This window comes from Drosophila hydei, unplaced genomic scaffold (assembly GCF_003285905.1).
Source record: "Drosophila hydei strain 15085-1641.00,03,60 unplaced genomic scaffold, DhydRS2 tig00000001-arrow-pilon, whole genome shotgun sequence".
Lineage (NCBI taxonomy): Eukaryota > Metazoa > Arthropoda > Insecta > Diptera > Drosophilidae > Drosophila > Drosophila hydei.
In genome coordinates, this window is record NW_022045643.1 from 15,042,729 (window position 1) to 15,059,745 (window position 17,017).

At 38.7% G+C, this 17,017-nt stretch overlaps 1 protein-coding gene across 5 annotated transcripts in view; it reads right to left on the reverse strand.

Annotated features, from left to right (window-relative positions):
• Positions 1 to 228: 228 nt before the first annotated feature.
• The window catches only part of LOC111604292 (echinoderm microtubule-associated protein-like CG42247), a 43,093-nt gene continuing 26,304 nt past the window's right edge, over positions 229 to 17,017 (reverse strand). For 3 of the 5 annotated variants that reach the window (XM_023322318.2, XM_023322314.2, XM_023322316.2), the window contains 9 exons: positions 12,152 to 12,346; positions 3,767 to 3,883; positions 3,237 to 3,625; positions 3,012 to 3,161; positions 2,788 to 2,959; positions 2,628 to 2,723; positions 1,674 to 2,556; positions 1,215 to 1,611; positions 229 to 1,154 (listed from right to left, as the gene is read on the reverse strand). In XM_023322318.2, the coding sequence (XP_023178086.1) occupies positions 1,001 to 1,154; positions 1,215 to 1,611; positions 1,674 to 2,556; positions 2,628 to 2,723; positions 2,788 to 2,959; positions 3,012 to 3,161; positions 3,237 to 3,625; positions 3,767 to 3,883; positions 12,152 to 12,319 (2,526 nt within the window). In that variant the 5' untranslated portion in view covers positions 12,320 to 12,346 and the 3' untranslated portion in view covers positions 229 to 1,000. The remainder of the gene's footprint in view (positions 1,155 to 1,214; positions 1,612 to 1,673; positions 2,557 to 2,627; positions 2,724 to 2,787; positions 2,960 to 3,011; positions 3,162 to 3,236; positions 3,626 to 3,766; positions 3,884 to 12,151; positions 12,347 to 17,017) is intronic. The other 2 variants (XM_023322315.2, XM_023322317.2) reach the window with 1 other exon arrangement.

A 17,017-nucleotide genomic window follows, 5' to 3' on the forward strand; every position in this document is an offset into this window, starting at 1 on the left:
CTCTTTTGCCAAACATACTATTTGATTGTGAAGGTGCCCGTTAGTATGCTGCAGGGCGCATGGTTTTTAGGCAAACATTTTGTAAGTTTCATACTATAATTTAAAACATATGAATAGCTCATAGATTAAAAAGTCAAAACTGAAAACAGCAGCTGCAAATAGCCACAAGGAAAAGTGAAACTGATACATTTAACTGTAAGTGGAAATGATACACAAAGTGGATTGGTTCTGGTAAAACGGTATATTTATTTCAACGCTTATATTCAAAATTTGCATTAACAATATATATTGAATATAATTATTTATAAGTAATCTTTTCATTCAATATATGTTTAAGTGCACTTAGTTTTCATTATGTGTGTGTGTTGTGTGGGTATCCAAGGTCCTGTCTGTTACAGCGTTTCTTTAAAAAAAGATGTTATAGTAATGAGAGAAAAATCTGATGATGATATGTCGTAGGTCTGCATAGGAGATACAAATATCGTAATAGATATAGATGAGTTCATATAGTATAGTTACAATATCCACCAGTGGCGTTTAAGTCTGTTTCAAGTTTCGAACATAAGATCAATAAAAGATATTTGTAAACGGAGGACAAATGTGGGAAGCTATCTCAAAGGAAGATTTTGTAGTGGAAGCCAAATTTAGGGTGCATTGGAACTGCCCATAGGAGAAACCCCATATAATAATCAATGGATCATAATTTTCGATCTAAAATTTAGTTTAAGTTGCCTTGGAAACGTAAATATGGTTTTTGTTTTCTTATTTTCTCGTTATTCAATATTCGATTTATCTAATATAGTAAGCCAATGGGATACTGACCAATTGTTATCTTTCGTATTAAAAAGCAAGCGAATCTGCACAATCTCAATTCATGCTACTGATAGTCGACGGAGTCACTGTCCAGAAACGTCGAGGACACTTCCGAGATGCGTCGATGCCAGTAGTCCTGATACCGCGATTCGTGTTGTGCAGCAGAGCGCCACGGTGGCCATTTCAGCTATTCCTCAACAATGTCCCATACCATGAGTGAAGCGTCTGTTCCCCCCACAGTGATGAGCGTATGATCCCCGCACAAGAAGCGCACACAGGCCAACATGCCGGAGTAAACCTTGGACTCGTGGAACTCGGCGCGCGATGAGATGCACGGATATCTGTTAATAATAATTGCTTTCAGATTAACACATCGCTAAACGGCGCGCATCATCTCTAACCTGAACAAACGTAGATATCCGTCTGCATCACCTGATGCGAGCATATCGTGTGCCGCAGAGCGACTGCAGGTGGCTATGATAGTGTTTGCATTGCTGTAGTAGCGATTACTCCATTGGCCAGCCACCAAGAAGCCCACTGTGCAGTTGTTGCTCAGCCATTTAACGTCTTTCATGGCAATGGGACTGCGCTCCGGAGAGAGAGACTTTGCGTCCCAAAACAAGAGGTCAAAGTCAATGGTCACTGTCTGCACAAAGTTTCCGTCCATGCTCCAATCCAGATGCGTAAGCGGCTGAGAGCCGCGTATCTTGTTGACTTTCTTGTAGGAAAAACCATCGCGCGAGACACGGAAAAGGTAAATGCTGCCATTTTGCGAGCCCATTGCAATCATATCACCAACTGTTTCACAGATTCAGTGGATATTATAGGTATAGTAAGGATATCTGCTCATATATACTCACCCTGATTAAATGATACGCAGTTCAAAGGTGAGCCACATACACGAAGTGTTAACATAACTGCTCCGTTGTCACAGTTGATGACCAGCAGGTGGCCTTCGGTGCTGCCAGCAGCTAATGCCGTGCCAAACGGATGGAAGGCCAGTGCCACGCACTCGTAGCCCGTTTGTATGGTCCAAATGAGCTTGTTCTTGCGCCACAGTGCCACGTGTTTGTCATGGCCGGCCGTGGCATAAAGTTCGTCCTCGGGATGGGCGGCGAGGCCCCACAGCTGTCTGCCGTGGCCGAAGACAACCTGTGTGAAGCGCCGTTGCAGCGAGCCCTCCAAGATGTTATTTCTTGTCGTCCCCACGTAGATGTTACCATCATTTCGACCTGGTCTCTGTGGATAAATTGTCCGCACGCCACCGGCCGCTTCGGGTAGCTGAGGCATCACATCGATTAATGTATATATATGTTTCTTACGATTATAGAGGACACTTCCTACCTTTGTGTCTGCAATTTTCTTATAATTTTGCAGCGAGTCCCAAGCGGCAATTTTGCGATCCTTTTCGCCGCCCGACAACAGAGTGCCTTCCCCCAGCATAATAAGGCAGCCTATGCCCTTATTGTGGGCCTCAAACTCGGTGCGCACAAAGTATGCGCCATCAGAGTCCACGGAGTATATGGTAATGAAACCGTCGGAATCGGCGGTAATCACATCGCCATCCGGCTCGAATTGTACGCTGGTAACGTGAGAGCGCGACGGCTGCTTCACAATATCCGTGCGTTCAAAGAAACCATCTTTACGCCGATGCCAGAAGGCTAAATGACCACGACCATGAGTGATGATAAGATTATCATCCAGAGGATGGAATGCAGCGCCCGACAGGCCTTCCTGCAAAGTCTGCAAGTAGAATAAAGCAATCGAAAATCAATAGACATCTTTAGATGGGGTAAAGTTTGCTTCTCACTTACAGCCACTTTGCCCAACAGGTGGCCCCATTGCCACTGCCAAACGGATAAGATGCTCTCGCGTCCGCTGTCCACGGCCAGGATATAACTTCCGCCATTCTGAAGGAGAAATACATAGATGAAATTGTGAATATACTAAGCGAATGTACTAAGCGGTAATTACCAATTGGGAGAAAGCTACTGCGGTAACTCCTGTATCCAATTCGCCCATGCCAAAGACGTAGAGTGTCTGCAGTGACTCGGTACTCCAAATACGGACATGCGCCTGTGATTTACGATCGCGTCCAGCCTTCTGACCCGACGCCACCAATTCACGAGACGGATGCACATCCATGCTAAGCAGAAACTTGAGACATGAAAATTGATATTTCAAATGCTTTTGCTTACCACATGATATCCTCCGTATGACCTATGTAGTGGCGCTGTGCATCCTCGTCGCGATCGAATAGTACGGCCACAGCAGCTACATAGTAGAGTAGCTCTCCGCTCGGCAGTACCCAGAGGTTGCGCCGTGCATCGATTCCTCTATAGCCGTGTCTAATGAATGCCAAGCAATAATAATTAATGAGAAAATGTTGTGTTCACATTCACGTTCTTAGAATATATACTCACACCCACTGGAGTTGCAGTTTTTTGTCTGGGGGCGAATTTTCAGCCGGTGCATGATGCACAGGGGGATAGAAGGTACGCCTTAAGCCCCGTATGGTCACTTTTGTGGGCTCCTCTTTCATGATGTCCAGCATGGTGTACTCTCCATTCGGTCTAAGTATCTCACTCTCTGGAGCATAGAGAATACGCGGCCGGCTCTTGCTCCGAGGTCGCGTGCCACGCAATGGCACCTTGGGCAGTTCCTCCGTGGAGAGTATGGGAGCGGCAGCTACCACCGAAGGACGTGAACGCGAACGTCGAATGGGCGAGCCAGCAATCAAGGCCGTCCCAGTGGCCAAATAGAATGTGTCTACGTCGGCGAACTCATTGCGTAGCTGCGAGAAACTGCGAACCTGTTGGCCGGCCCATAGAGTAATCAGCAGCATGTTGCAAATGTGTGATATTTAGCAAGGTTTTTGATATCTGGCTTCTTATATTAGCTTATGATAATTGAGTTAAACGAACAGAACCCCCCAGACCCCACGTGGTCTTACCTCCTGCCCAGTACCTGTGTACATTTTTTTAGCTCCGTTAATTTTCAGCACTTGACCCAAATCCTCGAGCACTTCCTCAAACGGTTGCGAGGTGCGTAGGTTAAGTAAAACACGGCACTGGAAATCATAGAAGTATATGTATAATGTGTATATATAATATGTTGCGTTCTTAATCTAATGGGCTGGGCACCAGAGACCGTTTTATGAGTGGGTAATTAGTCAGGGAGCCATAAAATATGAATTATTGGGCTGTGTAAAGTATGAACGCATACATGTGGAGCTCAGCATTGACTGCGCGCATTGACTTTTCAACACTCGTCCTGCGACAGGAACTTAGCCGTGACACGCCACTTCCGCTTCCGCTGCCCCGGCCATGACACTTCAAGTTTGTAAGCCAAGTTGGCAGCAACAAATATTTATAATTACGTGCCTACACACACTCTCTCACAGAGAAATGTTAATGTATATACATATATAGGAATATATATTCATATTCACATTCATACTCATATTCATATTCATGTGGCGACACCAACATCCTCGTATGCGTCTTGGCTGCTCCACAAGCCGAGGCTGTGACCCACTTTGCGTTTTATTTCACTGCTTAATGGTATTATTTGTAGTTGCTAGGGGTCGTCGGGCTATTCCAGCATTGTTTGCCATCTACTTGTGCTGCTTCTTGCTGTTTTGGTTGCCATTGCTCGTTGCTGGTTGTTTGTTGTTTATTGTTGTTGTTGTTGTTGTTGTTGCACTTAAACTTTTGCGCTCATAATTGGATGTACACGCAACATCCACCCGCAACCCAGATGAGCGATACGCATTGTTGCATTTGGCTGCTTAGCTGTAGCTTTAGTTGCTTTTGCCTTCTGCTCTCGGTACTTGTGTCAAGTGTGCATCTTGAGTTTTAACGACCTTCAGACCGTGATATCTGTTAGTCACGCGAGTCCATGTCTCGCAAAAAATTAAAGCAGCTGGCATAAACTTTATCTGCCCTGGTCCTGCTGACAATTGCCAACAGGACCAGCAGGACCAACAGGACGAACTTTGACATTTTGCATGAACTGGATCTAATTTATGTATTTAGTTAATATTCGTTGGAAAAGTGGCTAATGCTTTTATTTCCATGTTGAGAGCTGTCTGCTGTTGATTTTGCTTAGACTGATTGCGAAACTTTATCGTTTTTTTGGCTCTCAGCAGCTGGCTTAACATTTGACTGCCCATCAACATGAAGGTAGAGGGCTATTATAAAAGTGTGGCGCATAAAATAGCAACTGCATAAAGTTTATTTATTTAATGCATATCAGATTATCAAATTATGTATATTCTTGTTATATTCAAGACCATTGTAAACATATCAATCAACACTTAAATCGACGGGCTGGGAATTAATAGACATTCTCTGTGTTTCTGGCCACAAAACCAAAAAATCAATGGAGTTGCGAACTGATTGAACAAACGGAATCGATGAGAACTATCAGCAGACGTCACTGATATGTATATATATATATATATATATATATATATATATCTATATATATATATATATGTGTGTATATATATGTATGTATGTATGTATATATGTATATAAATTTTATGAACTCTTCGTTGTACATTGTCATCTGTCGCATCTTGCAGTTCAGCTCAGAAGTAAAACGGTTTTCTTGTATTGTCATAAAGCTGGAATAAAAGGTAAAGATTGCATAGCTCCTAACCCGGTACTAGTATTATTATTAATTATATGTTAGCATAGAGTAACCGATAGAACAGAAGTTTCTTCAGGCAACTGAATCAAACTTTAAGTATGTACTCAGTACCTACGCCGTAGTTGACATATGGAATGTATTCCTAATCTTATAAAGTGTTAGGACTTTTCCGATACGCCCACTGAGGCGTGGACAATCGAAAAATTCTATATCTGATATGTCAGAAACGCTATTAGTACCATGCTCTGGTGACCCCAATATTAAAGGAATAAGAATACGCTTAGACCCATTGGGAGCGTGACAAATCGGGTAAAACAGTATCTTCGACAGCTGTAGAGCCATAACCCCAGAATTGCACGTGAATTACTGGGAAGATCCTTTACACATCACCGAATTATACTTCCACACGCACGGGGAGCATGGCAAACCTAGGCCATGGAAAATCAACCAAGCAAAGTTTTGTAGCTGACAGCGTTTAGACCGTGAATAAGTATTATGCAGTCGATAACGCCCGACTGCAGAATTCTCGCTTGCTTTTTGTTTTTTGTTCGGTTTTCATTTTTATACAGTTGTGCGTAAACGCTCAAAACTGTCCCATTTGGAGCATCTGGCTTTATGGCCGTTGGTGGCTCGTCGACGGGGCGAAACTGGGATGGAATAAGCGTTTGCTGACTGCCGCTACTGTCGGCCACTATTAATCACGATTTGTTGATTGTTTATCAAAACGAAACACCTGAGGCTTACATTGTTGTGAGCACTCTGGCTATGATATGTGTGCTCTTGCGACGGCAGACCATCAAGCATGAAGCGGTGCGATGAGACGTGTCGCACTCAGCGGATGGAATTGACAGTAACGAGAAGAAGATTCAATAATTCATAGTAAACTAGTCAACTATTAGGTATAGATTTACTTCGAAACTTCAACTTCTGAATATGTACAATCTGCAAGCTGTACACAAATTATGCATGATTGGCACTTATGGCAAATATAGTTCTCTCTCTCTCTCTCTCTCTATCTGTCTGTCGCTGTCTGTATGTGTCTGCCAGAGTTTAAGCTGCCAAATTACAGGGACTCTATGGGGCAGGCAGGAGCAGCAGCTGCACTCAAGATGCCTGGCGTTGCAGTATAAACAAATATAATTATGTGTGCAAATAATTACATTACGCAGGCAACTCCAATCAGGTGACCCCAAACAAATGGCATTTGTTAAGCCAATTACGTGCACTTTCGATGAGGGCGGGACTGGGCGGCTCACAGGCAACAGCTGCCGGAAGAAGGAAGTATGGACTACGCCATGTCCGATGCATGACACAATCATGTGTGTATGTATTTTTGTATTTGTGTTTGTGGACTGCGCAGCAGACAGCAGGCAACAGCTGCAGAGCTGAAATTTTAACATTTTTTAAGGCTCCAAAGTGAACTACGCCCACACTTGTCCAATAACCCAATCCAGGAGTTGGAGCTCATGGTTGATTTCGTTTCTCTGTTTTTACAATCACTGACATTTTTTTAAAATAACTTTTGCGACTCCTTCATCCAGTCGACACACAGGAATTCAATAAAATACAGAAATATCTGCATAAAGCAGAGGACCACTAAACAAGCAAGCGACCGCCTTGTTGCAAGCGAAGAAAGGCAGAAGACAAAGGCTGCAGTCGGTTGCAACCGACTTTGGAATACCTTAAAATTAATACTTTTGTGCATACAATAATTTTATTATAATTTTAAATATTTTACATATTGAGATTCTCTAAAAATAAAATGCAAAATAAACATAGTTGGCTTGCAGCTTAAACTTTGTTGAAGTGAATTATTTTTTGTGAAAGTGCTAAGTTAATTTCCTTCACATTTGTAAATATGTCTACAGCTATATAATTACCAATAATCAATACACTGGACAATTAATACACTGAACCTATGATTACCAGCTATGATTTTTAGTTTTGAATCTAACTTTTATTAATTTAAGCTGAGTTAATGCTGTAAGCAATGTTTTTCTTAGGCAATTATAGCCCACAATAAAGTAAAATGAATACAATAAAATTAGTATTTGGGCTTCTGAATAGTATACAAAATTTAAATAATAAAAAAATAATAATATCTATCTGTCAAGAATTGGCGAATAATAATGAATGAAATATTTGAAATAATGAATAAAGTAAAATAAAGTATAAAATACTTCGTACAAATAAATAAGTAATTTGGAATAATTTTACGTATTATTACTACGCATTTACAGGGCAAGTCAAAGCTGTAAACAGGATATTATATATTATATATATAAATTTATATATTCGAACACTGACTTATTCCATTTTTTGGTCTGTTAAAATTTTTATTAGCTAAATTATTTTGCATAAATTTGGTAACTAAGCTTTTATTTGTTATGACATAAGCTTATGGGGAAGCCAGGCTCAAATGCCTCGACTTGCAGCGCATTCGTAGTGGGGCGGGACAATGCACTCTTTGTGGGTTTTTGCATGCTTTTCAGGGCCCAGCACTTTTTATGTTTGCCGTCAGTTAACGTATGTCCATGGATGTCAGGTGTTGTTGCATCAATTTTTGTTGGCATGTCTATGTTGACTATTCAATACGCCTGCGGGTTGGAAACATTAAAGCCTCGCCGGTATGGGCATATGGAAAGCTGGAGAAGTTTTCATGTATGTGCCGACACCATAAGTGAAAAGTAAAGATGATCATACGTCAGCACGCAACTTTCCATGACAAAGTTGAAAGAACCAAAGTAGAATGCGGCACGTTGCACGTGCTACTTTAGGTTGCCAAATATTATTTAGCTCCTGCCACGAAACTGCAGCACGCCATTATGCACAACCACTTATTGTGGCAGCAGCAACAACGAAAAGAGCCAAATGCAGTCGCCGTCGATGGCAATGGTAATGGCATCGGCTAATGGAAGTATTTCTATGTCTCTGCAATACTCAGATTGTGTGATTGTGCTGGTCTTTAACATATTTGGCAGTATTCCTTGTTCCATTTGTCGTCGCTGGGACATGTCCTTGGCCTGTTTGGCCAAGTTTGGAGCACTAGTTTCGCCTCTGCTGGAAACAAAACTTTAAGCCTTTCCAAATTCATTTTGTCGCTGCTGACTTTACGATTGTTGTTTATGTTTCAAGTATGTACTTGGGAGGTTTGAATTGTTGCTCGATTCTGTGGCTATTGTCTGACAGCTATTTGAATTCAATGCGACTTTTAATCTCTTCTGGACAGTTAAAACACACATGTAATTAATATATCCGAAGGCAATTAGTACGTCACATGTTATTAAACAAAACTTATTTTATTCAAGAAAACTAATTAATTGTTTGCACTGTGCAATTTTGACAGAGATAATGCGATTATTTCACAGGAAAAATAGCGAGAGAGGGTTCTCTTGGAATCACGCTCTTCAGTGAGTTCCTCACTAGATACTCCAAAACTGATTCGAACCCGAGACTCCTCACCATAGTTAAATAATAAATGCAAAAATAAGCACGAAAGACCGATTCGCGTATTTAAATATACTCCATTTAATATAAAGAAATATATATTAATAATGTCATCGCAGCTGCTATTCTGTGATTTGAAAAGAATTCACGCATTTGAATGAATGTGTGCACACCTTTGATTGGTGTTACTTGTCACCTGCCTTTGCCTACTGACCAAACTCGTTTTCAATGCAAATGCCATGCAATTTTCAGCATACGAACTACAGGTTCTGTTCTATATATGCCAATTTAATATCGACTATTTGCGCAACTGAACTTTAAAGTTTAAGAATTATAAAAAAATTATAAAATATACATGAAACTAATGGCAAAATTGGATGACAGTGGTTGCAAAAGCGTCCGTAATATAATTTAATAGCAAAAATATAGATAATGTTTAAGTTAATTATATGAAACAAATTTTTTGATTATTTGAAACAATTGCCTTCCTTAAAAGGTTTGGACATATTATTTATGCCTTAGAGAAGACTGGCTAAGGCCAGGCATATTGGAAATGAGTTTACAAATTTGATAAACTATACATGGAAGTAAGCACAATATTTGGCTGCAGCTTTAAAGACTTAAGATTAGGTTTGATGTACTTTAGCCCAGTCAAATTATAATGTTGATGATGGCTTGACAAACTGAAGAAGCTATTATCAATTGAATAATTGTTACAGATTGAAATGGCTCAAAGGCATTTGGCTACGGCTATAAAGAACATTAAGTTCGACTGTTAGTAGACAATATTTTCAAATAAAGCGCAGAGCTTGTGCAAAACTAATACGTTTTGCTTATTATACTCTGGACCTTTCAAAATAGTAATTTAAGATTTATGGTTATAAGTGCTTAGTGAAAATGTACGCAACAGGTAGAAGGAGGCCTGACAAACCTAATAAAAAATATATATATTCTTGACCAGGACGATGAGCAGAGTCGATTCAGCGTTGTCCACTTCGTCCGTTTATGTAGCTTTGTGGACATACAGTCTATCCGCTTTTCAGTCCGTATGAATGAGGGGATCTCGCAGGCTCCAAAATCCCTTGAAATTGTAATTATTTCTTTTTGTGTACCCGCAATACAACTTAAGAATTTCTTTCATATAATTCATCGCATTTTGTTATAAATGATGAAAATCCATAATTTCTTCGTTTTATCATATATCAAAAACAATTTACTTTGGTAATGGACAGAGTACCTCCTCTCTTGCATGAGTTGTTTGTTATGTACGTACGGCTGAAAGAGGCGTAGAATTGCAATACCGCATCTTTGCAAGGCTTAGGGTGTCTCTTAGTCAGACAGTCTTACTTGTTTTTAATTTCTAATTTCGGATTTCTAATTTCAGAAAGCTAGTTACCACATACACTATATCATGATTAGGATAATTTGACAACGTAACTCCCTCGGAACTACTGCGCCACACTGTGTCATACATAAATGTCAGTGAGTCATCTATTTCATATTTGGATGGTGAAGGAATCCTGCTGACACCGACAAAAAGCTTTTACCAAAAGCTGTACAGTCAAGTAACCTTGAGAAGTACTGGAACCCGTGGCGAGGTCAGCACAAACTTCGTCCTGCAAATGCACCCACGTCATAATAATGCCATACTTACTATGCTTTTACCTAAGACTCAGACTACGTGGATCGCCCACTGTGTAACGTATTTGTATTCATAAAACATCACACGCCTCTCGAAGAGTCCAAAAGAGTGCTTAAAAATTGAGTTGCACTTAGTAAAATTACCATAAAACATTATTACTGCCTTGAACCTTACACCAATCTATCAGAAGCCAAACCCAAACCTAGAACCGACTCTGCGACCAACCAAGCGTGGATAGTCCAAGATGTGGGGTAAAAGTGGTAGTCCCATACCTATTCATGTTTTGGGCCATTTTTGCTATAAAGTCAGCAAATATTTAGCCTGCTGTGCTGTGTAGAGCGAGAGTGTGGGCGCCCCGGCTTTTTGTATTCCAGCGGAAACAGCAAAATTGGCCATGGCTTCAATTTGGTTCTCGCGCCGCTTATTGCATGCATATAATAAAATACAAATTGCAGACAATTGATTTTCCATATGATTGCTGCATTCCTTTGCGCGTGTGTGCCGAAAAGTAGGCAAAGGTTAATTGGCCTATGCGCGCGCTCTATATCCATTTGAATGTCAAAGTGAAATGCAGCTAGTTATTGACCCTTGTGTCACCCCTCTCTGCTCTTATGGAAAATAAGTAACTGTGAGCAGCCGGATCTATATGTCTGGAAAATAGACTGTGTTCTACAACAAATGCGAGTCTCTTACAAAAGTTTTGCCTAGAGTAGTACCATTTCATATCTCAGTAGCTTAGTGTGATTGATATGGGATATATGATACACAATAATCAACACTTATCACACGCCGTTGAACAAAAAGTCATTTTATATTTATTAGTTAGTTAGGAAATACAAAAGTGAATATCTGCTGCATTTGTTTACCTACAACAAAGTGATGCACATGCAAATAAAATAAATATATTAAAGCAATAGTTTATTTATTGAAAACGTGTGTTGCTAAGTGGTCAATCGAACGCAAACGAACCAAACAAATAAGATTTGTGAATTCAATATCTGAAATGTAAACATGCAGAGTTGAAAAGTAAATTGGCTAAAAATACATTTGGGCTTCGCGACCAGGTGATCAGCAGGTGTGACGCATGTGTTCTGTATACAGATTAATGCATATATGGTATTATTTGCAAATTTCCTCTGTTGAATGTTCAATGTTTTTTCGACATACGCAAAATAAATTGACATTTGTATAAAAAAGTAAAAAGTGACTGGAATTTATATATAATAATCGATTGACAGTTGACAGTTGACAGTTTTCGCTATAACTATGTATATAATTTACATCATTAATGGCCTGTTGTTCAGCGATTTCTTCAATTATTATCTATCAATTTTCTAATCCTTTATATTTACAGTAATTTAGCTGCCATATAATTATATGTACATACTTTAGGGCTCTATGCAAACGCAGTGAATAAAACAATTGTACAAATATGAAAATCGAGAGCTAACCAAATATTATGGAAATTTGTTTTGTTTTTTTTTTTCATTTGCATTTAGTATTACAAACTGCGAGGAATGAAACAATAAAAACATTTGCAGAGGAATGCATGTAGCTGACAAATATTTGGGAGACTCGAGCCTCTGCACTCACCTGAACGGAATGATCCAAATTATTGATGATGCGTATCACCCGGCCTGCACTGCGCTTTATCGAGCCCGATGTGGTCGATAATGTGCCCAAATCCGCTTCCATTATTGAGGGCTTTCGGCTGGCGGGCTTGGAGCCCCAGCCCTGATTTCCGGGCGAAGCGTACCACATGCCGTTCTTTTTACCGTAGCTGGCGGGCTGTCCGCGGAAACGAAAATAAACAAATAGGAAAATACGTAAATTGTTGGAAAGTCCACCACTGACCATATACAAATACATATATATACACACGCGTGTGTGTGTGTGTGTGTTTGCATTTGTGTGTATATAGTTGTTGTTTGTCGGTAGGCGTTCGTTTCGTTAAGTTGACGTCTTTTGTGAGCAATTTTCGCGCAAATCTGAAATTAATGAAATTGTTTTGCTGAACGCAACAGCCATGGTTGAAATTGGTGACGATTCCTTAACGCCTTCGGGTGAAAATATAGCAGTATATATATGTTACAAATATATATATGTATATGTGTATATATATGTACCAATAAATCGATCTCGAGTATTAATTGTTTGTATTCAAATAGATCTATATATGAACTTGCCACGCAAATAAAATAGATAGTGAATGCTGCTAGAGATATGTTTTTCTTCGATTTATCACGCCTTAAAGCGACTAGTATATATCTATTTTTGTAAATAAATAGCTACGAAATCTTTAAATTTCGAATATTGAAATCTAAAATTGTAGAATATAGCTTTTCCTGATATACGCAGTCAGTAGGTGTAGTGGCCAATGCTTGGTAGTCTACAGTAACGTAACTGTTAAGTCTTCGATCTAAAGCTCCACAACTGGGAAAATTACAAGATATTTTCTATGTGCCACACCACCAAAGACAAAGAATATTTAATTTTATGCATCGATAGTGGAGGCAAACAGTAGCTCAATGATCTCCTTTCGGATATTGCGCTTCATGAACGATTATAACAAACAACTAAGAAAGCTCTAGTTGGGCGTGTCCGACTAGGAGACACTCTATGCCCCGAGTATATATACACTTTCACAATCAATGGCACATTTATTTCCCTATTTTGAATGGGTTCAAGGCAAATAAAAGTGTGAGATGTGCTAATGGCAAATGAAAAACTAAAGTGCTTCATTTAAATGGCTAAAAAATTGTACTAGAACTGTTTAAGAGGTGAGAATTCCATTTGAATTTTTACTTGCAGTCGACGCATTTCAATTTAATTCTATACACAAATATAATTTTAAGGAAAATGCCACCGGAGCTGTAGATACAAGAACTAAAATTGAAAATAATCCAAATTCGTTTATAACACAATTCTTCAACCAACATTTGTGTATTGCTCTGTGACAGCATGACCCCAATTACGCAGCAAGGCCTGTCGAGTCGAAATATACTTTAAATAAATAACCATATATATGGCTGTATATATGTGTGCCTATGTATGTTATATGTGTTGTGCATACATATTAAATCGGTATACGTGTGTATAGGTATATGCTCTCACACAGCAGGCGCACAGGGCCCAATCAAAATCAAGGTTTTTAATTGAAATTCAACAAAATGCTGTAAAATCGCTGTGGCAAGCTGCATTGGCTTTGAGTGTTAAAAACGCACTGTAGCAAACCCGTTTTTTCCGAATGCGACATCTCATAGTCGAATATATGAATCTCAATAAAAAATAACGGCACTAAGTATGAATTTAATGGCTTTCCATACCATTGTGCATTGAGCAAAAGTCGTACACCAAATAAAAGCTTTGAATTGATTTCTAATGAATTATTCCAATAGTTAACTATTTTGAATACTGATTAGACTGACTGGGGAATGTACTGTATTTTTGAACTCCCTTTTAATTTAATAAATAAAAACACGTTAACTTAACGAACTGTCGATTTATAGGTAAACACTTATTTCTAATGAATTATATTTCTAATTAATTATTCCAATAGTTAACTATTTTGAATACTGATTAGACTGACTGGGGAATGTACTGTATTTTTGAACTCCCTTTTAATTTAATAAATAAAAACACGTTAAATTAACGAACTGTCGATTTATAAGTAAACAGAAATAATTTATGAGTTATATTTATATTTCTATTAGTCTTATGATAAGATTGAACGGAATGTTTCTGCATTTTTTATATAAATTACAGCCGATGATACAAAAAAAAACATTCCATTGTGGTCAGTTGATTTAATCAAAAACCTTTACTTTGTTGTATAAAGATTGATCCGCGGTATATTGTGAATTTTGTCCATAGTTTTTGATGTGCAGCGTCAGTGCTGGGTTATTATCAATTTTGCATTCTTTCTGCTATTGTATCCACTAAAAATGGGAAGTCAGGTTATAATAGTGTGGAAAGACAATGGGTTGATTTAGGTCTTCGCGTCTGTCTGTCCGTATGTATGAACTCGTCGACCTTAAAACCTATAAGAGTTTGAGTCGTGAAATTACCCTTTCAACGTAAATTATGAATAAGTTGGAAACTCTGGTGGGAAGGGCCCGACTAGCAAATACATGGAACCCTGTCCAGCGCTTTGAATATTTTCTATAGCTTGTATCTAGCATAAAATACATATAGACGGGCAGTTAGTTATTAAATTATATGTCATATATCTTTTGGGCTAGAGTTAAATATTATATATATTTTTCTTTCGAATCTAATTTGTAAATATCAAATTGAGACTCCATATCTGCAGCTACCACTTGCTGCGTCAGAAGTGTCTCCTTTTTATCAACATCAATCATATTACCCCCTTCGTCTTGTCTAAATTCTGCCTCCAGTGACACATTTTTGACCTATTTCTTGTGACTGTATTTTTTGTCTTTATTCCAATTCACGTGATCACATAAGTTAACAAGATGATACATGAATTTTAAATTTAAGATACGTTTCTGACATCGTAATGCGTGAACCTATACACACCTTCATGGATGTAGTACAAAAGCTAAGGGAAACGAGTTGATTCGAGCCTTCGACAGATTTTGTTATTGGGCTACTTTAACTAACGCACTTATAGCTATGCTGCTAAGCAAATAGCTTTGCGAAAGCTGAAATTACGCGCTCAATTAAACTTTGAGCAACTCGGAAAAGCGAGCAGCAGTACGCAGGCAGACGCAATAAGCGCAACTTCAAAGCCCTTCGTTTGAGGTGCAGCCTCGCAGAAAATTCATTGAAGCAATCGACAAGGACCACGAACCCTTCAGTCCTTCAAGTGGTATCCCAATCGCAGTCACAGCTCAAGCACACTTCTTCCACATTACCCATGATCGCAGTGACTATTATTGCTTGGGGATATTTAATTTTATTGCCGTAAACAAAACGATTGTTACGCAAATATCTTGTAAACACATAAATACTCATACTTAAGAAGAAGTCTAGACTGTTTTCTGCTATTCAGGACATAAATCAACACTTGGCCTGGAATATGAACAGATAGTTGAGATGTGAGTATGCGAAACATCCCCCTGTTAGCTTTAGATTTCCATGTGATTGACGTAACCTAACTCTGTATTAAAGTATGCATTCATATATATACATATATATACTATATTCTATACTATATAATATATGCTGCTGGAATATGTTGTGAATTCTGTTTTGTCTAAGCCGAAATCTGGTGATAAAAATAAAAAAACAAATTCGACTTCTATGAATATTATAAACTTCATTTTTGAGAAACTCCTAACCTTAGCACACGTCTCATGTTGGCTGAATTTTTGCTTGGAAACCTTTCGGGGCATAATGGTTTTATTGGCATAATGGTTTAACTTGCTACAGATAGCAAAAGGCCTCATAACTGATTTAGCCCTATCCGTCTGCTAGTCCATCTGATTGTCTATGTGTGACGTCGATCTTGGAATCTATACGAATCACAGACTTGAAACTTTGCACATATATAGGTCCCCATATTAAGGTTTCATATAATTAATATATGTTCACATTTCTATGAAATCAGTCAAGATGTTATTAAGCAATTTAGTTTTTAATGTGGCAATGTTGAAATTTTTTAAAATTGAAGTGAAGGTGATTTCTCATAGCCAATACATTTTATTTTTACTGCTCGAGTGTTGAACTTTTGCATTCAATATTTAAAAGGCAATTAATTGTTTGCACTCCAGACTACTACAGTTTTATTTATTTGCCATTTATGATTTATATTTCGACGGTGTTTTTCAAAACTTCTTCTGAATGAGCGAAAAGTTTGTGGTAAATTATTTAAGGAATGTTCGGCTGAAAGAGTATATTGGTTTGCGCGATGACTGTCTTGCTAATCGCCCATCTATTGTAACTACAGACTTTTGGGAATTATTAAGTGTTTCGACCCACGCGCATTGGGGACGTGGCAAATCGGGTAACACTGTAGCTTCTTCAGTCTTAAGAATGTTTCTATGCGGCTCTACCTATGCCGCATAATGGTCGAAAAACTTCGTCGATTCGGCTTAAACTGATTTTAAAAGAAACATTCATGAATTAATAATTGAATGTATGCTGGAAAAGTTTAGGTTTTTGAAAAAGGTTGTCAGTTATCCAAATTGCATTTTGGGAAGATTTTACATATTATCGGACCGCATGCAGAAGGCAGTATATTCCTTTGAGGACAGCAAACAAAATATTTAAACATGCGCATACGGTGGATCAAAAAAATGGCAGTCGCACAGGCTGCACACGTACACCATTAAAAAACACTTAGAAAAACAACAAAAGTCATTTAAACTTTTTACCAACTTTTTTTTTTTTTGCAGTTCGACTGTGTGTGTACGGCAAATAGCAGAAAAAATGCGAAATTAAGAGATGTGTGCCGGTGGATGTTGGGGTGTAGGGATGTGGGGATGGTCGGGATGG